The sequence below is a fragment of the Falco naumanni genome, chromosome 17, assembly GCF_017639655.2.
Source record: "Falco naumanni isolate bFalNau1 chromosome 17, bFalNau1.pat, whole genome shotgun sequence".
NCBI classification, from domain to species: Eukaryota; Metazoa; Chordata; class Aves; order Falconiformes; family Falconidae; genus Falco; species Falco naumanni.
Genome location: NC_054070.1, coordinates 5,707,142 through 5,729,798, shown reverse-complemented (window position 1 = coordinate 5,729,798; position 22,657 = coordinate 5,707,142). Strand labels below are relative to the sequence as shown.

The 22,657-nt window shown below is 46.6% G+C and overlaps 1 protein-coding gene across 5 annotated transcripts in view; it reads right to left on the bottom strand.

Annotated features, from left to right (window-relative positions):
- Positions 1-19,132, bottom strand: part of KCND3 (potassium voltage-gated channel subfamily D member 3) — a 132,902-nt gene extending 113,770 nt beyond the window's left edge. For 3 of the 5 annotated variants that reach the window (XM_040616741.1, XM_040616744.1, XM_040616745.1), the window contains exons 1-2: positions 18,796-19,132; positions 12,623-13,807 (exon numbers count right to left, since the gene is read on the bottom strand). In XM_040616741.1, coding sequence (XP_040472675.1) covers positions 12,623-13,731 — 1,109 coding nt within the window. In that variant the 5' untranslated portion in view covers positions 13,732-13,807; positions 18,796-19,132. Of the gene's footprint in view, positions 1-12,622; positions 13,808-17,707; positions 18,447-18,547 lie in introns of those variants that run through there. The other 2 variants (XM_040616742.1, XM_040616743.1) reach the window with 2 other exon arrangements.
- Between the last annotated feature and the right edge of the window lie 3,525 nt (positions 19,133-22,657).

The window sequence follows — 22,657 nt, the reverse complement described above, 5'->3', positions numbered from 1 at the left end:
GCTGGCAGGCTCATCTGTCTGTGTGCCTGCACCTCCTCTGTGCCTGCACGTCCTCTGAAATTGCTGCTCCAAGTGAAAGGCACATTAGCCATGCTTATTTCCTACAAATCCTTGCCTGGTTTGGTTTTAGTCACCAATAGTTTTCATCATAAGTATTTCACATTGCAGATAAAGTGTTTAACACGCACGGATGTTCAGATAAATGCCCTTTCTCTCTAGATTGTCTGTGATGATTTAATGGGTGGATTTAATTTATTGTATAGTCAAATGCTATAGGTAGTGGATGTGCTGTCTGCCCACTCTGTTTTGATATTGCCAGGGAAGCAGTTATTAATGGCACACAAATTCTGTCCGTTTTCTGAAGTGCCTTGACTATAGTATGTCTAATACTGTGAGCTGGAAATCACTGCTCTTCGCGGGATGTCCAAGGAAAGCACTGGTAAACATGAAAGATGAGATACAGCTCTGTGGAGGACCTGACACCAGAAGGCATCCCTTGCCATAATGACTTCCCCATAAAAGCAGTGCATAACATCTCCCAAATTACGCCCCGACCTATTCAAATCCACAGAGCCCAGTTTAGCTGTCAGTGACACTCGTTTTTCAGTGGTGTGACTCACTGACTGTAATGAAGTTACTCCCCATCCACATTGTGATCAGAGTGGGCAGAACCATCAAAAATTATTTACGTAGATGAAATTGCAAGGGGCTGTCAAAGCTGTCAATAAAGCAGTCCTGGAAGGATGCACATAGCCACAGCCTCGCCGAGTAGCAGGTTTTATGTACTGCAGCAGCAAACGAACCCTCTGGACACAGCTAACGAGGCAGCTACAGACGCCTCCTTTGTTTCTGACAAAAAATGAATCATAAAAGCTGCTGCAATTCATTTGCAGTTCACAGTACATTTGGTGCCAGACTTTCATGCTGCAATCAAGTGAATTTATACACTGACATGTACAAGTGAGCTGCGCGAATGTTTATTTACCCTGTGATGTACACTTGAGGGCATGCATGCATAAGTTTAAATACATATATTTTTAAAGACCCAACACCTGTTTTCTCCTAAAAATTTTTATCTCCTGCCAAATTAGGAGATATTTTTTACGGTAGAGTTCAGACATTTTCCTTCCTTTTCCCTCTCCAAATGTTTTTTAGCTCTGCTCAGACGATGACAAAGGATGGACAAGGTGCAGTGTCTAAGAGTGGCACAACCAGAGGAACTGAATAGTTTAAACAATACTTCAGTATCTGCTGAAAATTGAAGAAAAAAAGAGAAAAAAAATGAATGCAAGCGTTGCTATGTAGAAGACAAAATTAAGATTTAAGGATTTTTCTTTCAACATCTGTAGATCTAATCTCCTTCTCTGAAATGTCATTTCCTCCTTTCACTTCCAAGCCAAAAGAATTGCAAACTGTGCTAAACAGCATGTGGATACATGATGGGCCACTCCTTACAGACTGGGTATTTCAAGACTCCTACTTTGCTGGGGTAGTAAACTGTTCCACAAGACAGCGTGGGTGTGAGATTCCCGTGGGCCATTTGCCCAAATGAATTTGCCCACCTCTAAATCGGCATCTGGTGTGACATGCCTTCCCGGGCCACAAGAGCAAGGCTGGGGTTTCAGATGGAGATCCACAGAGATGCACCATTTCAGGAGCATTTGTTCATATGAACGTGGAATGATTTTGGTGGGGAAGGAGCTCCGGCGGTTTCCTAGTCCAGCTCTGTGGTATCTCACATGGAGGGTGGAACAGACCTACGCTAATGCTGGAGGAAAGTTGTTAGGATGTGTGTGTGTTAACAAGTCTTGTTGGTGTGTATCCTTGTTTGTATCAGGTTTTTTAAAAGAAAGGTCAAAACTGGAGAAGAGCCTCTACGGTTTGTTGCTTTTCTGATCCATCTTGACATCTACACCTTCAGGAAAGAATCTGACAATGACCGTGACTCTGCTCTTGAGCTACAGATATGTTGTCTGTGTGTAAACTGATAGAGCTGTTTACCTATCTGTTCAGAAGGCTTTCGCTAGGCTGGAAATCAAGCTTGTTCAATAGAGCTCGTTAGGTAATGAGCTTATTCACTAAGCTCATTAGTGGTGGAATTCATCCTGCTCAGTCCTCTGCAGCCCAAAATCTTGTATCCCTTCAGCCCAGCTTACTACTCATTTTGACCCTTAACAAGGGAGATGACTTTTACCTAATTTCATCTGGTTTGCATATTTTCATTCAACAGCTGTCTTGCTGAATGAATGTTTCTATTATTTAATCTGGCCTGCTATTCATCTGTAGCAGAAAAATATCTAAAAGGGCTGAAGTCTTTTGCATTTAGTGTGCCAAGGCTAGAATATGATGCCAACTCATTTCATGAACTGAAGCAGAGTGTCTGACTCAGTAGGACTCATCCTATTACATGATGGATGCTCCCTGGATTGATGAACAGACGGTTAGGCAGATGTAAGTAGGCAGGAAAACGAAAGAGGCACCAAGTAGAAGTTGTGATTGCCTCCTGTGAGCTGACCGTGATCGCCCATCTGTACATGATCTAGTGGTCTTGCAGGAAGTTTTAAAGCACATGCGCGGCAGAAGCTAGGGATTTCATATTTTGGTTAATTATGCAGGAATCAGAGAGTGAGCTGGATAAAAAGGATCTCTCCCAGGTGCAAAGCTGGGTGGGAGACAAAGTTCTAATTCTTCCTGAACCAACAGTAAAACTGAAATGTGTGACAGTGAAGGGTACATGTTGGCAATAATGCTTCATTGATTCATGTTCAAAGTGGTAAATCTAAGTCCTGTTTCCACTCATTTCAGACACTGGTTACTAGAAAAAGGCTCTCATGCAGTGGAGTAACGGAGGTGTCAGAGTCTGTTAAATCGACAACAGCCTACTCCTATTTTCTCTCTGAAGAGGCAAGAAGAAGCAATTGGAGCTGTTCTCAGTTTAGTGTTGATGACAAAAGGCCAAGAAACTATGTAAACCTCAAAAGACACTAAAACGGGATTATAATTGAGAATGGGTTCAGAAATCAATTGCAGAGAAGGAATCGGTTTATATGTGCACTAGCAGGTCGTGTGGCTCAACAGGAGCTGAGCTGGTGCAGAGGACCAAGCATATCCCTCCTGAGCACATCTCGGGGAGGATTGATTTTGGACTAGTCCCAGTCTGGTCCATGGACTGGATACCCATTAGCAGTAAGAGCACATTAGGTGCATTCCTGGAGTGCATCTTCCAGTCGCATTTCATCCAGAAGGAATGCAGTTTGCATGCTCTGAAACCTCTGCACTGTGAGCCAAACTGCAGCAAGGACAGGATGATTGAGTTTGCTTTCAAAGAGCGTTCCTGATCCAAGCTAAGACACCAACGTGGATGGACTCTAGAAGAAAGCAGCTCAGAGCAGCTTTCTCTCATTTTAGCTTTCCTTTTGAAGATAGCTTGCTTTTGCCAAGCATTAGGTTGCAGGAATAGCTGGCTTGATTATCTTTTCAATTGAAAAATAAAGTGCTATTTTTGTTCTTACCATAGTGACTGTAATTAATATTTAAGGAGGATGGTTCCCTTGTGCGACAGGTCATACAAGTATAGGGTAAAAGTGTGTTAATGACATGTTGTCTCCAAATCACACCCCAAAAGTGCATGTAGAGGATATAGACACGTGCTTGAGGATTATGGCAACTGGCTGAGAAAATAAGCAGAACTGAAGAATAGTAAGAAGTGTTTTCCTTAGTACAGAGAAGAAGAAAAGAGGCTGCCTGGTTGTGGGGTGAAATCTTGTCATCAAGGCTGTGCGTTTGAATATTAAAGGCTGAAAGTGACTCAAGATTTTATCATCCACTGTTTTCACATCTGATGTGAAACCCTGCATCTACAGGCAAGATGAGAAAAACAGCAGCAGTTTGTGCCTTTTAGATGGCAAAGGGGTCACGTGTATGGAAAGAATGAAGTATGTGAAAAATAATTACCTGTAATAAGAAGCTAAGGGTGCTTCACAGCGTTGAGGATGTGTTGTTTGATTAACAGGAGCTGTTGGAAGTGAACCCAGCAGCTTTTGCTCCTGCCTGCTGCCAGGGAGGTTGGGCGAGGTTTGTGGGTGCTGGGCCGTTACTTCTGTCGTGCTGCCGCACGAGCGTCCAGCAAACCTGTACGTGGGGCACGTGCAATAACAGCGCCTGCTGCCCCTCCATACGCGTTAAGACTTATAACTTGAATTATTTGACTTTGTTCCTGGGAGACCCCACAGCACCGTTGCACTGGGACCTCTGCATCTCTGTTTAAGCTTGGGTTTCAGGGGCCCGTCGCCTGGTTCCCTGGGACTACTCTCTTCAGAAGCAAACAGTCCTTCTCAGGGGCTTCCTGGGGATGTACATCAGCCAAATTTTGCAAAGTCCTGAAGGCAAAAAGCTAAAGCTGATCTGTGTTTTAATTTTGCCGCAGATGGCACACCAAGATTAAAGCAGCAGGCTTCCCCAGGCGATCTGCTCAGTGGCTCTCCTGAACCCGAGCGGTGAAGAGCCTGCTCAGAAAATGACTTGAGTGGCTGCCCATTTTGGTTTGGTTGTTCTTGCAGATGCTTTTATAAGTGAGAGATAATTCATAGGCAGAGTGCCACTCTCCATCAGGAGGAGCGCCAGCCGGTGACAATGCCATCGCAGCGCACGTCCCCAGACCAAGAACCCCTCACGGCCCTGTGCAGAAAGTGAGAAAAAGTCCACAAGGCAGAGCCAGAACAAAAGAGTGAAATCATGAAAGAATGAGGGAAAGAAAGAGCCAGATGCTCCAGCATCATTTCTGAGGCTGCAAACCAGAACAAAAAGCCAGTAAAGACTTTCACCTTTTAAAGGAGTAATGAATTGTTTCCTCCTCTGGCAGGCAGTGATTTGACTTGCCACATGCCTCCTAGTAATTTCCCAGCAGGTTTTAATGTTGGAACAATGGCATTCTGTTAGATATTGATTTTAAAATAACTCTTCCACACTTAGTTGTAACTTTAAGAGGTGAATTACAGCCCTTGAATGTGCTCTAATGTAGCAACGGTAAATAGTTAAATAGGCACAATCTGTTTCTGCAGACGTTGCCTGTCCAGGAGAAGCAGAGCTGGGCTGAACCCTGCCTGTCTTCCTGGTCCATAGGAAAACCATCTGGCAGACTGCCTGCTCCGAAGGAAAATATTAATAAATTCACAATGGCTGCGGTGGAATTTGACAAAAAAACGCTGTGCTGGATGTCGAAGGGGCAAGAGCAGGAGGGCAATGGGTAAATGACCTAATTGTAGCTCTTTTCTTCTTCAACTTCCATCGAGCTGTGATGCTCGCTGTGGGATGTCGCTGCGGCTGCCAGCACCTTTCGCTGAGCCTTGAGAGGCGGCCAGGGCCGGCCCTGGCTCCGCTGGCTGCCAGGGTTATGCACACAAGCACGTTGCCAGAGCACTTCCATGAGCAGTGCAAAGCCCAGCTGCTCGCTTTGGGTATCGCCATTTTTGAGGCTTGTGCTGCATTAAAAATAAATAAACCTGCTATGTCCTCTGATAACGTGCTTTGGCAGCTCCGTCCCTCTGTACTTCTGCACGGACTGGCATGATGGTAGGAAGACGGAAGACGTGGCCCACGTTAGATGCAAATGGTGCACCGCTTCCACTGAAACCGTGCTGAGCTCCATGGTAACAGTGTCAACGTGCACTGGGGGTGCCGTGGTACCCCAGACGGGAGTCCAGCTGCAAGTGTGATGGGTGGCAGGGAAGACGTTTTGTTGATGTTGAGACAAAGTTTCTCTGTTTATTTTAGACTTTCTTGTATTTTCTTCCTTTAATTTTATTTAATGAGATGATTGCATTACAGTGCCTGGGCCACTCTTCCACAGCCTGGAAATAATCTGCGTTTTGTCGCAGGTATTCCCACATTCTGGCTTCAGCCGCCCAGAGTGCACAGATCCCTTAAGAAATTTCAATAAAAATGTCTCACGTTGTTTTCCTAATATTGAATGGGGCCGGTGTTTCACTTCACATTCCGGTGCCCGGTGTAGATCCCTGCCGGCGAGGAAGCCGAGGCAGGGATGTGAAGTGCAGCCGGGTCTGGGGGCGCGGAGGGGCTGCGCAGCCATCTGGGCAGGGGATTAACCCCCGGGAAGAGGCGGCGGAGGCACCGGCCGCTCGGAAACTCCCTCTGTGCTGCCTCTGCTCCGCCATTCACACTGAAAACTGATTCCCACTGCATGGGCTGTAATCAGCTAAGAGATGTAATTAGTTTCGGCTAATTTGTTGCAGGGTCTTTAACTTCACTTCTCCTTTCCCTGCTTTATGACTGATGGTGGCTACTCTGTCCCTTATTTTCAGCTGATCTCTGTAAACTAATTACTTTTACTGGGTCAGCGCTGTTATGAAATTACCATTTTATGAGACTAAAAATAGCTGAGATCCAGTCAGCAAGCCAATCACTTCCCTTCATCTCCAATGAAAATACAATGTTATCTTTAATCTGTATTTCTCGGGGACTTACTGTCATACAAGCTAGTAAGAAAGGGGGGGAAAAAAAAGGAAGAGTAGTTTAGAAAAAATCCGTAAATCAGTTGCTATAGATGCGTCTCTGCCAAGGCTCCCATTGGTAAATTTAGCAGTTGCGTTACAGTTTTAGCCAGTACCATTACTTGGCCTTATTCAAAATAATTTGCTTCTCTCACAATGAGCTTACCCTAAAGGAAAGTTATTTTGTCTTGCACATTAAAAATGGTGTGTTTGTACATATGTGCAATCGGTATAAATGTTCAAAGCCAAAAAAAGCATGAGGACAGATAAATTATTTTTTTTTTTAAGAGAGAGAGAGAGAGAAACCGACTGAATTCTGCTTGCTCTGAAAATAAATAAAGGAATAATATTTCTGGAGTTCTGGTTGAATACAAATAGCTCTAAAATGAGATGCTTGCCTGAGATTTACATCAAGACAGTGAAGGGAAGAGGTTGCATCTGTAGTTCCTGATACAAAGACGCACAATATCTGTAAACCCATTAGGAGAAGAAAATTGATACGCATTTGTATAGGATGAAGCTGGAGTCAAGAGGGTGAAAGCTCAAGAAAATGGCTTCTTTGTGTGGCTCCCTCAGTTCATTGTTTGATTGGACTTTCTGTATATTACATTTAAGCCGTTCTTTGGCCTGTGGGTATAAGAATTGTTGACTGTGTGGGAAACAGTGAGAGTGAGGAAATTTTAGCGCCTTGCTTTACAAAGGAGATATCCCACATCTCATCCCTCTTTCCATCGATGATGTTAAATATGCAAAGTAGTGTTTCTATTAAAGCAATTTCTCTGATTCAGTTTAACAGCAGTTACTGAAGTACTGACACGCACAGTATGATTGCTGGGCCAAACAGCAATCTTTCCGGAGAAGCCAGGAATGGCAGCGCTCCAGAGATGATTTATTATTTTCCTTACTTTGCAAGCTCCTCTTAGTTTGCATGAAGGAGGGTGAATGAAGGTTACTATCAGCTTGAGTGGTTTCAGTACTTTGTACTGGAGAAATAGCTGCAGAGAGATCTCTGTTTGCACGGTAGCTGGCAGTGCTTGCAAGAAACGTGGTCACTATTCAATAAGTTCATGCTAGTCCAGCTGTCAGCAGTTTGGCAGCAAGTATTTTCACATGCTATTTCACTGCTTACATTTCATCCCCTTTCTCGCCCATGATTGAATACTAATAAAAATAAAGCCTGAGAAATAAGCAAAACAAAGAATGATGTTTCTTTCAGAGGGGTTGCTCAGGTGCCAGTTCTCCTGCGCTCACTCTGACCCACATTTTGCAGAAGCACAGGGTACCAGCTTCAACCGAGCCAAACCAAAATAGACCCCTACCCCCAAATCGCAGCCATCTAAGCACTCAACTAATCAAACCCGTAAGAAATTTCAGACCTTCCTCCAGATCAGGTGGTTGACATAACTAGGCCAGCACATCTGTTTTGTTGACTCCCTGGCGTTAACCTGGTTCCTTAAATGAATGATACAGAGAGGACTGTTGTCCAAGTGCACTGATGTGTATCTTTCAAACTCATTGACCAGCGCAGCCAAGTCTGAAAGAGAGATAGCGTTCCCGAAACCATTATGTTCTTGCAAATTTTAAGGGAGGGAGTCAGACAGAGGACAGATTCTCCTAGGACCACCCTGCTCCTAGGACCACCCCGCGGGCATTGATCTGTGGGAGCTCAGCCTTCGTTAGGCAACAGAAAATCACACGGCATGTCCCTCAGCTCAAATCAGAACAAAACCCGTCAACAACCTCTGTCCCTTGGTCCGCGGTACTGCTGGTTTCTGGACACACATGACCCAAAGCTCTCATGACGATTCCCTCCAGGACATACTGCAGGTTGTTCACCCTCCAGTCTGCTGCCTGCTGTGATGGGGATGGGGGATGCTGGCACCGCCAGCTGCAGGTGTCAGTGTTCTGCTGTGGCACCAGCCCGGGGCATGGCGGGGAGCCCAGCCGCGATGCTCTGCAGGGCCCCTGGGAGCCCCTCCGTGCCCCAGGGTGGTGCAGGTAGATGTGGCACTTTGCTTCTCACAACTACAATTTCCAGTCTGCACTGCAGGTCACACACTGCCCCAGAGTCTGAAACATACCGCTGTTGTCGGGTGAAATGAAAACAGCTATAAAAAGCTTAGAAAGATATGTGCTCTGGGCAAAAGTGGTGTTGGGTTTAGTAGCATGAGAGAGGTCTCACACCGCAGCCGTGTTTGTGACACATACTGATGGGCAGCAAAACGCGAGGCTGCCCCATCTGCAACCAAATGCTATTAAAGAGTGAATAAAACCAACGTGCTGGCAACAGGGTAACAAAATTTATGGTAATTAAACTGTCTCTATATAGATGTAAAACCGGTGGCTGTTGCGTATCAAGTTAGCTAAAAACAAAGGCAGGGACATGAATGCTAAGGATGGAAGCCAGCACTGTGTTCCTCCGCCGCTTTCAGCAGCGCTTGTGTTACTGCGATGGAGGGTCCTGGGGGCCAAAACCTCCTGCAGAACAAAGGAAAGGAGCTGGCAAAGCTAGGATTTGTTGTGTTGGTGTGTTAGACAGGGGCAACAGAGGGGATGGGTAGCTGTTGTCCTCTTGAGAAAAATGTTTCTGCATGAATTGGATAGCTGATTTTGAATTAATTTTGAATAGTTGTTTCAGTAATCCAGATTGATTTAAGATGCACCCAAGAATAATACTTTCATTATAAAACCTCCTGAGCAAAATTTAAATTGTGTTAAATTAAAAAAAGCTTCTGCTAAACCAGGGCTGATGAGCACAACAGAGGGATCAGAGATGCAGGGTCAGTATAATTTGATTCCTTTGCTTTGTTTCCCATTCCAGAAAAACCGTTGTACCTATCTCCTTGGGTTGTTAACTACCTAAGGAGCTTGCAAGCTGTCCTGGATTTCTCGAAACTGATTTGCATAGAAGCCCCACCAAAAGCAGCACTTACTCTATTTTATGCAGTGCTTCACCTTCAAGAAGAAATGCATTTTTATTGCTTTTCAATTATGGGTCAATCTGGAAATTCAATTGCAACCCTAAAGATACTTGGGAATCTGGAATAACAGCAGCTGATGTAGAGTACAGTAGGAGAATTAATGCTTTCCTAATGCTAGCCTCGTGTGTTTGTTGCAAGTAAACTTTCCCTTTTTGTAGAAATGGAGCTAATTTTTTCATGTCCTAATAACATGGGAAAAGTTATCCTGCATGCTCCAAATCACTTTTATAAGGCACTTTGTCACAAGCCATGGTAGAATTCCAGTGTCAGGGAAATGTTCACTTACCAGGTGTTAAATGTTTCAGTGTTCAAAACAAAAAATACAAACATGTGTGTATAGAGCTGAGTTAAAAACTATCATGCTTTAGAATTTCTGGCTGAACTTTTAAAGGCAAATGTCAGAGAATATTTAAGATATTCATAAAAGCTCGGAGCGTTGCTGAAAGCAGCGAACCGGCAACCACTAACTCGGCGAAGTCTGATGTATTAAGAAGCACGTTAGAGACTCTGGCTGCATTTTTGGCAGCATGTGCCATAGGAATTGCTAGGACTCTCATTAGTAACAAGATCCTTCCAAATGTACTGAAATGACTTCTGAAGAGAGATGTATATGAAATATTGTGTCAAAATGCCAGTCTGTCAAAACAGGAAGGATTTAGGGGGAAATGCAGGGGGGCAGATGTTAACCCCCACCACATGGTGGGAGTCAGGAAGGTGGGAATGACTTGAGGCTAAAAGCTTTATTTCTAGGGGTTACGGATTTCGAGGCCTTGATGCCAAGCCGTGGGTGAGAGGTGTTCACGTGAGCCCAGGGCTGGTGCTGGCCCTGCTGGCACCTCTGGCCCTGGCCTGCTCCGCTGGGACCCCACCACCATCCTCGCCACCTCCAAAGAGTGCCTCTCCGAGGGGGGCCGGCCGGGGCTCTGTGCAGCTGCTCTGGCAGGAGTTAGGGGGTTATGGCTCATGGTAGCAGCTTCTCATTCTAGCACCGGGTCTGGGCAAGCCAGAGGAGAGTGTTCGGCTTTGGGTGCTTGGATAAGGATAAGGGAGCGCTGGGGACCCGCTAAGTGGGGTCATGGGCGGACGGGTGTTGTCAGAGAGCACAGGGGCTCTTCGGGGTCTGCTGTTACCGAGCTTTCTGGGTTTCTTGTACATCTGTGATAATGACACTAAAATTACCTGATAGACTGTTTGCTAGAGACACCTCTTTTAATTAAAATTCTGCAACAAAAATCCCAAATCAGTAATACCAGAAGTTTAAGCTTTAAGGCTTTGACAGCATTTTATAGGTCCTTTTCCAGTGGACTCTTACAAAGCCGTGTTTAAATTCCTATCAACTCATTTAAAGCACTCCTTCATCTATAATTTCTTTGATTACAACAGATTGAGAACACTTTAAAGTCCTCAGGAACACTCTGGTTTGTCTATCCATGCGTTCAGAAAGGAAGGGAAAGAAAACACAACCCAGTCACTGCGCTGGTGGGAACAGAGACTCAACCGCACTAGAGCCCATTCCGCATGTAATTCCTGAGGAGGGTTTGTTCCCAGCCAACACTGACCCCAACCCTCCTGTCGCAAAGACGTAACCACATACGTGTGACTGCACACAAGTGCTGTAGATGGAAAGATAGGTGTGAACGTTATTAAACAGAGACCAGAAAACAGGACTGTGTTTTCATGCTTTTCCCCGCTGTGGGGAGGACGCACAAACAAGCCACCCGAGACAGGTGTCCCTCTGAAGCTGCTCAGATACAGTGGTGGGGACAGGAGGGTGGGAACTGACCAGTATGGACCAGTCAGAGTATGGAAAGCTGAACTGCAGGGTAGGGGAGTGCTGGGATCCAAAGCCCTGCTTCGGTTTCTAAGCAAGCACGGACTTCTTTTCCAGGGTAAGGACCTTAGTTTTGCCATGTGAACTTGCAGACTGCTTAGATGTTAAAAAGGAGGAAAAAGAGATCTTTTGGTGACTATGACAAACATGTTCTACATTTTCAGTTAATGAAGAAATTCAGACTTGCAGTTGTCATATGCGCAGATTCTGCACCTTTCTGACAGCTGAATTATGATTTTAATAATTTAAAAGTGCTACTGTGAGCCTGTTCATGTATAATAGGCACAGAGAAGTGTTTAAAATCAAAAGCAGTTTAGAGAAAAAGTGGTCACCATATTGAGAATTGTCTACATCTGAATATTAAACTGTGTGAACTTTCCAGTGGGAAAACAATTTGCAAAGTAACTATAAACTTGGTATGTTGTTCTGATGTGTGAGAGATTGCATGCGGTCAGAACTTTGTGAGTGCCTGAAGCAGCAGCCTGTGATCCCCACTGTCTTTTACATAACCCCGCCAGGGTGAGGGCTTGGTCATTCTGCTTACAAAGGTTTTAGTTCAGAGCAACAGAAGCTCAAATCTATAATCTCAGTAGAAACATCTGTAAGACAGAAATGAAATATAAGGGAAAAAAGCACCCTCTAGGCTATATTCCCCTTGCTTTGATATCATTGTCTTTGTACCTCTGCATGGGAATGTTTGAAATTCTACTGCAACAGCACACTCGTATTATTTTTTAAACTTGCAACTAAACACAGACAAGAGGCCTGTATCCTGCTCAATTAAGTAAAAAACAGTTCATGTCCTGGAGATCACCAACTATTTTCACAATATCCATTTGAATTCAGCAAATCTATAGTTCCCAGCATGTCAAATGAAGAAACAGTGACCGACATCGCAAAGAGAGACAACATATACATCAGCAACTTTGTGTAAAATCTATGGCTCGAACGCGTGTCTGAAAAAGACGTAAGCTCTAACTGCCCGCTCCCCTGCGCTCACGTTAACTTCTCGCTCCTGCCGAAGGCGTGCGAACCAGGACCTGCCACTCCACAGCCTTGCTCCTCCTGCTCTCATTTACTGTTTCGTGAAGCATTTGTCGAGTGGGTGTAAGTGCTTTTTCCGTTTTATACAACTTCACATAAGCATAAATTGCAGACATTGTAAGACAAAGAACAACCAAGCCCTTAACAATTCCAGCCCCTTTCCAAACATGCACCCAGGAAAATTCTTAGGAGCAACCGAAGTCAGGCTCCTAGTACATGCTTGCCTGCTGCTCAGTAAAAGAAAAAGTAATACTCACCCCAGTGTTGTCATGGTTACAATAGTGTACCAAAAGGAAGCAGGAATACTGGTGAATTTGCTTGCCGAGGACCCTTTCTCTGCATAAAACATCACAGTTGCAAAGATGATGATTGCCATAGTGAGGGAAAAGAGGAGAAAGCCAAGCTCGGAGGCACAGCTCTTCAAAGTGTAGCCCAAGATTCTTAAGCCTTGGGAATGGCGAGAGAACTTGAAAATCCTGAAAACCCTAAAAACCCTTAGTGTCACAAAGGCTCCACTGACATCCTCATTGTTGGTCATCACCAAGCCAATGTAGTATGGCATGATGGCCACCACGTCAATGATGCTCATCACACTTCTAATGAATCTGTAGCGACTTGGGGCCGCAAAGAGTCTCAACAGATACTCAACTGTGAAAATCATCACACAAGCTGTGTCCAAGCAAAAGAAAGCCACAGCGTATCTTTCCCCACATGGAAGCTCCTTGTTTCCTGGCACTGTGCCACAAGGGACAGTTTCCACAACGTTAGTGATCACAGAGACAGCAATAAAGAAACCGGTGACATAGTAAAAGACTAAGGCTAAGGTGCTGGTGTGGGGGTTCTCGAAGGCTCGCCACATGGTCTGCCGGAAGCTCAGGGATGGCATGGACCCTTCTTGGTTGTTTTCTGAGTCATTGTCATCCATCAGCCGCTCCGCGTTTTCCCGTTTTCTGTCTTTGTACTCTTCGTAGCAGCAGTCCCCAATGATTTCAGGGAGGATCCCATAGAAGGCAAGCTCTTCATCATAGGCAGAGATGCACTCATACCTGGGATAGTGCAGCTTGCCAGTTCTATAAAAATTTAAGATGCACCTAAAGACCTCAGGGTCCCGGTCAAAGAAGTACTCCTTAGTGTCTTCGTTGAAGAAGAACTCCTTCTCGGTGCTGCCCAGGAGAGTGTCCGGGTATCTCTCCAGTGTAGTCCTCCAGGTCTGGAAGCGCCTGCCACTCACATTGAGGATGATCAGCTCATCCTGTCTCTTGTTTTTCTCCGTTGGAGCCAGTGGCATGGGACAGTTGGCCACTGGCATCCATCCTATGGCAGCTGCCCTGGCAAAGGGCAACCATGCTGCTACTCCTGCTGCCATGATGACCCCAGGCCTTGTTACTGGAGAAGATGGTTAGGCTGCTCCCGAGACCTGTTGGAAGTCAGATCAGTTCCATCTAAAATGCAGAACAAAATAAAAACACAACACACAGTCAAGCGGGGTGTCTTGCCCCATCGTGTAAACAGTCAGATACCAGCACGTACGCAGGAATCTGAAACAAGTGGCTTGCCCTCATCTCCCGCTTGAAGAATGATATTAAATAAGGCACGTGATAATCAGCTCAGCGGGGTTATGGCATTATTATAGATTGAAATTTTGAATAGCAAATGATTCCTCATTAAAAGCATTTTAAAAGTAGCATAAACACACTAATTTATATTTGCTTCCTTACAAACAAGACTAATCCATAATTCCGCAGGTGTAAGCCTCGTGCTCATCAGTTTAACTACAGCTGTCAAGAAGGAGCTGGGAACTCCAGTGAAATCAGCCTGCAGTTCACCCGGTGAAACTGCTGTGAGAAGCCACGGCTGGACTGAGCTGCGTTTCCAGTCTTAAGGAAGTTCAATATGTAACAAATCTTGCACAAAGAACATTTTCAGCTAAAAGAAACAGAAAATCTCTGGTTTTCACTGGTTTTCTTCCACCTTTAATTAAAGACCTGGCCTCAGCAGCAGCTTCCTTTAGAGGTGGGTTTGACTTTTGTGAAGTATTGCATCCCTCCACTGGACCAGAGGAAAATTCTGACTTTCAGGGAAACATTGCTGAGAATACCTGAGCCACAGTAAGCTGGGGTCCCAGGTGTGAAAGCTGACGGATTAAGCTTCCAACTGAGTACCAGGAGCATCAGAATGAGGGAAGCCTCTGAAGTCGGACAGCTTTCTTCCAGCAGGAAGGTACCTTGCTTATTTCCTGGCTAACAGAGGCAGAAGTCCTTCAGCTGAAGAACTGAAGGGCTGCTCGGCTGAAATGAAACATGTTCACCGCACTCTTGATTTTTAGATGAGAAATATCCGAAGCTGTCCAGCTTCTCAGCTGCTGGAAGCCAGCATTCTCTTGAAGTTAGTTATTGCAGTTCTGATCTAGCCATCAATTTTCTTTTTCTTTTTGATCTTTGCTCAGAGTTCTTACAATACTTAACTTTTGTTTTAACTTGGATTTACTTTCACTTCCCTAATGCTTTTCTATCTCTACCATAAAATTATCCAGAGAAGGGTGCCATTATCATAGAAGATCCCTTAGGGGCCCTATCAAATAGTCGATTTATCAATGGAAATTCCATCAATTCCACTGACTCAGGCCCTCAAAGCTTCATTATATCCTCTACATGGTATCCTTCTAGGTAGTTTTACTCTGAAGTTTTTTAATTATATGAAAGCTGCCATTCCAGCCAGTAAGGCTGCAGCATTATTGATTTCAACAGGCCATCAAAATACTGAATAAAAAATGATGGAATCAATCTGTGGTGAAAATGACTAAACTGCTCACAAATGCTCTTCCTCTTCAGGGCACATTAACATTCATCACCTTGATGCTGAGTATCTTTCTATGCAATTTTACTATCTAAAGGACAATTGAAATCCCTCGTGCAAGCATCTTACTGCTGCTGGAAGAGGTTTTGTAATTACGAAACATGTAATAATCCATAGTGAAGCTTATCCCAAGGAGACACTTTGCTTATATACATGGCACTGGAACAAACATCCCATGATATTTTCCTATAAAGAATCGTTCAATATTACTATGCACTATTTTTTTCTCTCCCCCTAAAGAGGGAATTTATTGCGTTAATAGTGCCAGGCTGACAGCTCTGGAGAGCAGGCTCTTCCGTCTGTGCAGGGAAGAGGCAGAGCGCGGCAGTGCAAACTTTTCTCTGCACATCTTTGAGAATATGCCCTGGTCCAGCTGGCGGGCCACCTCAGGGGCTTGGTGGGCTCAGGCAGCAGAGCTGCCCGTTTCTTACACCAGCAGTGGTGGATCTTGCAGCTTCTATAAAGCACTGTGTTAAGAACAGGACCGCGAAACAGGAGGCAGCGAAATGAGAACCATTTCATTCATTAATCACCAAACATATACAGGCAAATAACCAAGAGACCAAGATAATGCATCCTGTTCCTGTTTTCCCTGCTGGTAAACTGTCTTCTCTGCTTTTTAATTTCAATTAGCAACACCACCACAGTCATTCTACCAGGACTGATAGGCGACGTACAGTGACCTGACCAGTTACAGCACACTGGATCCTCATCTCCCCTGATTTCTCAGGGGAATCTTGTTAGAAATCTCTTCTGTACTTTTATAACTTTGGTTGTAAATTCCAGGTTACCTACATTAGCTGCTGAGGCACTATAAATACTTCACATATAATTGTTCTATTAAAGCACTGGTAACTTGTAAGTGACTTACACATTTTTAAATCGATTTTTAAAGATAAAATGGGTCCTTCCATGCTGGCAGTATATGTGGGGAAGCTATAAATATCTCAGCTGTGAAATGGACAGGAGGTTAAAACAGAGAAGAGGGAGGGGGGTATTCTTCTGTGGAAGTTTAGTTCCCATTTCTCTGTGACCAAGAGATGCAGGTGGGTAAGAAAACGTAGTGCACTCAGCTTAATTTTCAAAGTTGCATTAAATCCATCCCATCTGATCCTCAAAATACACAAAAAGAGAGTATTTTCTAGCTATAAATTGTCTGAAGGACTGAGAGGGAGAAGAGTGATGACCTCCCCTATTGCAGAGGTACTGCTTTTTCTTGTCCTTGAGTCCTTGGAACTCCACGCCCCCCCCCCCCCCCCCCAAAGTAAGAGACAGAAAATTAAGGGAGAGAGAGGACTGAATTTTTAGTCAGAGCTGCACAAACTAAGCTGAGTAAAAAAATATTATGAAGTAACTAACTATTTTATCTACAGAATGTGGAAAGAATCCTCCTTTTCTGCATGCCTGACTTTTGGTAACTGATAACCAGTCTTTTTAGGCTGGAAAGCAATTGGCTGGGCTCAAAATATACTGTACAGTCAACAGTCTCTTCAGCTCACATAGCAAACAGACACTCTTTAATACTAACAAGCATAATATTTAGCCATACACACATTTCTAATTTCAATTACCCTAATTTCTGCCTGTAATTTGAAAGGAACTAGTTAAGAACAGATCGGTACCCTGCTGATGACATTTAGAAGACCTGGTACACAAAATAATTTGCCCCCTCCTGAGTCAGAAAAGTCAGCATCTATAGAGAAAAGAATTTTGTTTTCTTTAGGTGGTTATGAGGCCAGTGAAATGGTGTGAGCAGATTTGATAGCAGAGCCTGAGGTGTGCACCCCCGGCCCCCTTCCAGGAGCTTGGACCCTCCTGACCACCACTGGCTCCGCGGGTTGTCTGTGCCGCGGCCGCTTTCTGGGCACCGGGGCTTCATCCCGGTTTCAAAAAAAACCCTGACAGGCACGGCTAGGGCAGTAAAGCTCTGGAGGAAAACTTTAGAGAACACAGTTACGTCTATTCACCTAAAGGGTCAAGGAATGAAGTATGGATTCTTACCACATTAGCTTCCACTGGCATTACCATACTTGGTAAATGTCTCTTTGTAGTCTCACGAAAGCAGAAACAAACCCAAAATCTCATAGTGTTTCCCTTTCCAGAAGCAGGCAGGTATGTTTTAAAATAAACTGATAAACATACTGTGACTTTCTTGAGGACGCACTGCTAATGGGAGTGAAGAGCCTTGAAATCATCTATTCTCTCCTTCCCTGTCCTTGTTGGGTCAGGCTCAGACAGCAAAGATACATTTGCTTTAAAGCAAACTATGTCAGTCAAAGCTTTGATATCCTCCATCAGTCACATACTCCTTTCCCTTCACAATCACATCAGAAAATAAAACTTTCTGCAAAACGTTCACTCCCTTAGTCCGTTGGAGAGATTTAGGAGTAAAAGCAACAGGCTTAGGATAAACGCGTGCAAACTTCTCCCCTCCCTCCCAGTCAGCCCAGAGAGCCCCATCTTGCCGGCTCGCAGCGATGCCTTACCTGGCAAGGAAAGATGCTCTCAGTGCCCAAAAGTAGGGCTGGATTTGAGGAACTGGAAGGAAGGGGGAGCAGTCACTCCTCAGGATAAAAGGTGAACTGTGCTGCCTGCCTCTTGACTCCCTCTCTGAATACAGTCAGAGGCAATCAGTAAATGTGATCATCATTGTGAAAGTATATATAGAGAGATGACTAAACAGCTTCTCTCTCATTACTGCCGAGACGGAGTCTCCCTGCCTCTCTCGCCTGAGCTTGCTTCCTTTTGCTCCTTCCCCTTCCAGTGCCGCTCCGAGCTCTGCTCTGGCTGCCCAAGGCAGCTGGCGGTGGCCCCCGGGTCCCGGAGAGCTGGCTGGCGGGGATGCAGCAGGGAGATGGAGCAGTGGTCCGGGGAGGCAGGCTGCGAAGCAAGGCTGAGGGAAGGCGGGGTGAGCTACCAGAGACACCGGCAAATGGAGTCATTAAATACAGACCAGAGCCTACCCTGCATGCTAATGTGCCGGCAGTGGCAAGGGGGGGAAGAAGCGGGGGGGGGGGGGAAGTGTGGGATGAACTCCACTGATCCCTCCTGGAGCATCCTCTGCATCCCTGGCTCTTGGGCAGGCGGGGACCACGCAGGAGAGGTCTCCTTTGGGCAAGAAAATGAGCTCTTCCTGCATCCAGCACCACGAACCTACAGCCAACACCTTAGCCAGGGCAGGAGGCTACATTCTAGACTAAAAATAAATAATTCAGACGTAAGCCAGTCTTGCCCTCTCTCCTTCTCCCCTTTTTCCTTCCTACCACCTGTCCCCTTTCCCCCTCGTCCTGCTGCTCTCGCTTGCCCTGCTCCTTGGCAGCTCTTACCAGTCCTGTCTCCCCACCGCCTCAGCATCCCTCTTCCATCCGCGGGCAGAAGTTGGGACTCCGCACGCCCAGAGCCCCGGCAGCCCTCCCGACTGAGCTCTTTGCCGGAGAATCCTCGTGCAGTGAATAACTCTAAGCCCACACCAGGGCGAAGCAGCCCGTGCCCTGCTCTGCCGGGCAGCTCCCGGCGATGCCCGACGTGCCGCAGCCGTAGTTGGTGACTTCCATAAAGTCAGACCGATACGTACATGACACAGAGGAGCTCGGCTGCCTCGCCATTGCCTCGCGTCCCCCGCAGCGCGGTACCGTACTGATCTGTCGCCGGGAGCCCGGGGCTGGAGCGGGCTGCGCGGCCGCCGGGTGGGGACGCGGGAGGGAAGGCGAGCGGAGGGCGCGGAGCCGGGGAGCGCCGAGAGGGAGAGGCGCGGAGCCGGAGAGTGCGGAGCGGGAGAAGCGTGGAGCGGGAGGCTGGAGCGGGAGGCTGGAGCGGGGGCGAGGAGGAGGAGGAGGGCGCGGGGGTGGGAGCGAGCCGGGGGCACGGCTCCTGCCCCTCGCTCCCCGCGGCAGCTGCCGGCGCGCCGCCTCCCCGCCCGCAGGTGAGCCCCCCCGCCCCCGGGCCGCTGCCCCCCGCCCCGCGCCGGTGCCCGCCCCCCCGGCCGCCCCCCCTCACCTCGGCACGGCGCGCCGGCCCTGCCCCCGGCCCAGCCCCCGGCCCAGCCCCCGGCGCTCCCGGCGCGGCCGCCAGCCGAGCGCCCCGCTGCCATGCGGCTGCCGGGGGCTGCGGGGCGGCGCGGGCGGGGCGGCAGCGCGGATCAGCACCGCCGGCGCGGACAGCTCCGCGGGGGGCGGGGGCAGCGCTCACGCACCTCCGCCTCTCCGCACCCCCGCACCCCGCAACTCCACACTCCTGCACCCCCGCACCCCCCACTCCCGCACCCCCCACTCCCGCACCCCCGCACTCCCCTACTCTCCGCACCCCTTCACCCCCGCCGCACCCCCGCACTCCCCGCAAACCCGCACTTCCGAAAGCCCTCACCCCCTCACGCTCCCGCACCCCCACACCCTCACACACCCCCCACCCCCGCACCCCCGCACCCCCACTCCTGCACAGCCCCCCCGCCCGCCCGCCGAGCCGCCGGCAGGTGTCACCCGGAGCGAGCGCGGCGCTGCCGGGACAGGCGGCTCCGGCCCGGCTGGGCGGCAGCTGCGGGGGGCGGCGGGGCCCCCCCGGGCCGGCTGCGGGGCTCTGCGGGCCCCCCCGCCGTGCCGCTCCCAGCCGGGGGTAGGGGGCTTTGCGGGACCGCTGGGGCGAGCGGAGCCGGGGCCTGGGCGGTCTATGTGCCGGTGCTGCGGGACATCAGCGTCTCAACTTGCCCAGTCCCTGATAATTCAGTGTAATTACTAGGAAATAATACTAATTTCTGAACGTTAGGTCTTGGATAATCCTCCCCCAAAACAATTTCCCCCAATAATATTTGTAAGCCACGTTCCGAGAGCTCTTAAACCAAGGCCTGACTGGGAAAAAATAATAGGAAAAAACCTCCAAATCTTCAAACACTTCCACACCAGGTTGTCTGGTTTGGAATATATAACCTGGAAACTCTGAGCACAGGTGGATCCAGTTCAGTGTCTCAGCATTCTCCGATCCCTGATAATTCAGTGTAATTATTAAGAAATAGCACTACTTTTGGGATGTCTGGCCCTGGGTGACCCTGCCCCCAACCTTTCACACCCCCCACCCCCCACCCCCACCCCCAGTAAGGTAACAGCTGTGCACTGCAGCGTGGGGGCTGCAGCCCAGTCCGGGCGCCGGTATCACCGCCCTTAGGGTCCGGGTGGTAACAGCTGTGTGCAAAGCGAATCCTAAAACTTCTGTGAGAAACTATCCATGCCCGTCTGGGTTTGAGCAAATCAAAGCATTCAGCATCCATCGTTATTAGCTGTCTTCAGAACTGCTTTCCTCTTTAAAACACTTCCTGAATCTCCACTTGCTCTTTTCCTCTTGCAGATGCTCAGAAGAAAGCAAACCCAGAAATGTCATTTGGCTTTTACTGGTAGAAGAGCTTTTTCTGTGATTTACAATGTCATCACTTCACAAAACTTACTGCCTCTCCTCTCGCTCCGACGTGCTCTGCCCTCGCTCTGCCGGCTCTGGCCCGGCTGTGATCCTGAATAGCTTTTCCCCCATGACTCGGCCCCCTTTTAACTTTCGATCTCTATTAAAAAGCTAATTTGGGAACTCTTTTTCAATGCTCCCAATTTTGTGTTTTTAAATAGAGTATGAAAGTCAAAAGCAAGCTAGCTGCAGCTAGGCTGATGTGGAAACGTTCCTTCTTCTCTTTTTAACTTTATCTTTCTCTTTCTTTGTTTCTTTCTCTCTTTAACGCTCTCTGTCTCTCCCTCTTTTTCTTTTGCTCTTTCTTTCTGCCTTTCCCTTTCTCTCTCTTTCTAGGAATATTGCCTTAGGTCTTACTGCACCAATTATAGGTTTCATTAAAACTTTTTGAACAACTTTTTCTCATTCTGTTACTGAACTCACCAGCACTGAAACAAGCCACACAAGCAGAGAAACAATTGGAATAATCTCTGCATGGTTAAATGTCAATATTAAATATAGTTCACTCGATTTTTTTGCTCTGCCATTTTCTTCCGTATTTATACCCTGTGCGTCTACAGTGTGTGTTATTTATTGTGTTTGTTCTTTACACTGGGCTCTCTCCTGCATTAATTCTGCATCTAAATATCCCATTGACTTCGTGGCCGTGCTGCATAAGCATTCTGTAATGACAGTTGCAGTAATAAAGCTAGCTTGGTTGCTTGAAATTACAGCTTGCCATAACATTGTAGCTTTGTAGCCTGATTATATCCTATACACTGTGCCAACAGTTTCCTTGCTTTGGATCCAAGCTTGTGAAAATGCCTGCGTAAAGAAAGGTCATTAATATGATTACGCGAAAGAGTCAGTCTTTGTAACCTTAAAATTATATATGTGGTCTAATGATTGACACAGCTGTTTGAATATATCTCTGCTCCTTGTGAAAACTTGCTCAGACCTTGGTTAAGCCTCTTAAGCTCTGTGTTCCTAGTTTCCATCTAAAGAAAAAATAGGGTATTATTTACTGACAAAAAGTATATTATCAGAATGTATAAATGTTTATAAATGGCTCTATGATTCCTGAAGGACATAAGTTGTACAGAAGTATAAAGAGAGATCTAGTTATGTTTGTCAGTCTGTCTACCCATCACTCTGGGATAGTAGAGCAAACTGGTAAGGCATTTCTCCAAAACTTCATCCATCCATCCATCCATCCATCCATCCATCCATCCATCCATCCATCCATCCATCCATCCATCCATCCATCCATCCATCCATCCATATCCATCCATCCATCCATCCATCCATCCATCCATCCATCCATATCCATCCATCCATCCATCCATCCATCTCTCCAGCTATCCACCCTCCAAGACTGCTTTTGGGCTCCTTTGCACAGCGCACAAATTCACAGACAGGTAGTCCTAAAAATGCATAAATGAAGGAAGGCGCAAGGCACTTTCTATCTCATCCTGTAAATCCAATAAAAAATATCTACCAGTTCCTTGAAGTAAGATGCCTTCATGCCACAGGATGGCAAAATAAAGAGTTCAAGTATCTTGCTTGCTCGTATGTCTCTCTCATGTATGTATTTTATCACTGGAAACTGCAGTGTCTACTTTAGGGGCAGAAATGGCCTTTGCTAGGGCTAATCCTAAGTATCTTTAAGTTTATTTTGACACAGAAAAATTGCCAACAATTGGATTTGGATCAAAATTTTTCAGGCTTTCTTATAAGGAAAACTAGACTATTAAATTGGGAAAGTGTCCATAATAAATGGTTTATCGTAACACGGTTCTGCTTTAGGTTTTTTTGCAAAACCCGTATCTGAAACATTTTGTAGAGATTTCTAAAAAGTGAAACCTCAAATTCTCTCCGCATCCCTCAGGAGTTTTTAAGGGGATCTCGTTACTGGCTTACAGAAATCCCAAAGGAAAAAGTGACTAATTTTCAAGCACCTTTTGATGAAGGTTCCATACAGGGAGGTGTTAAGCATTGGGGGATTTATTTAGGAT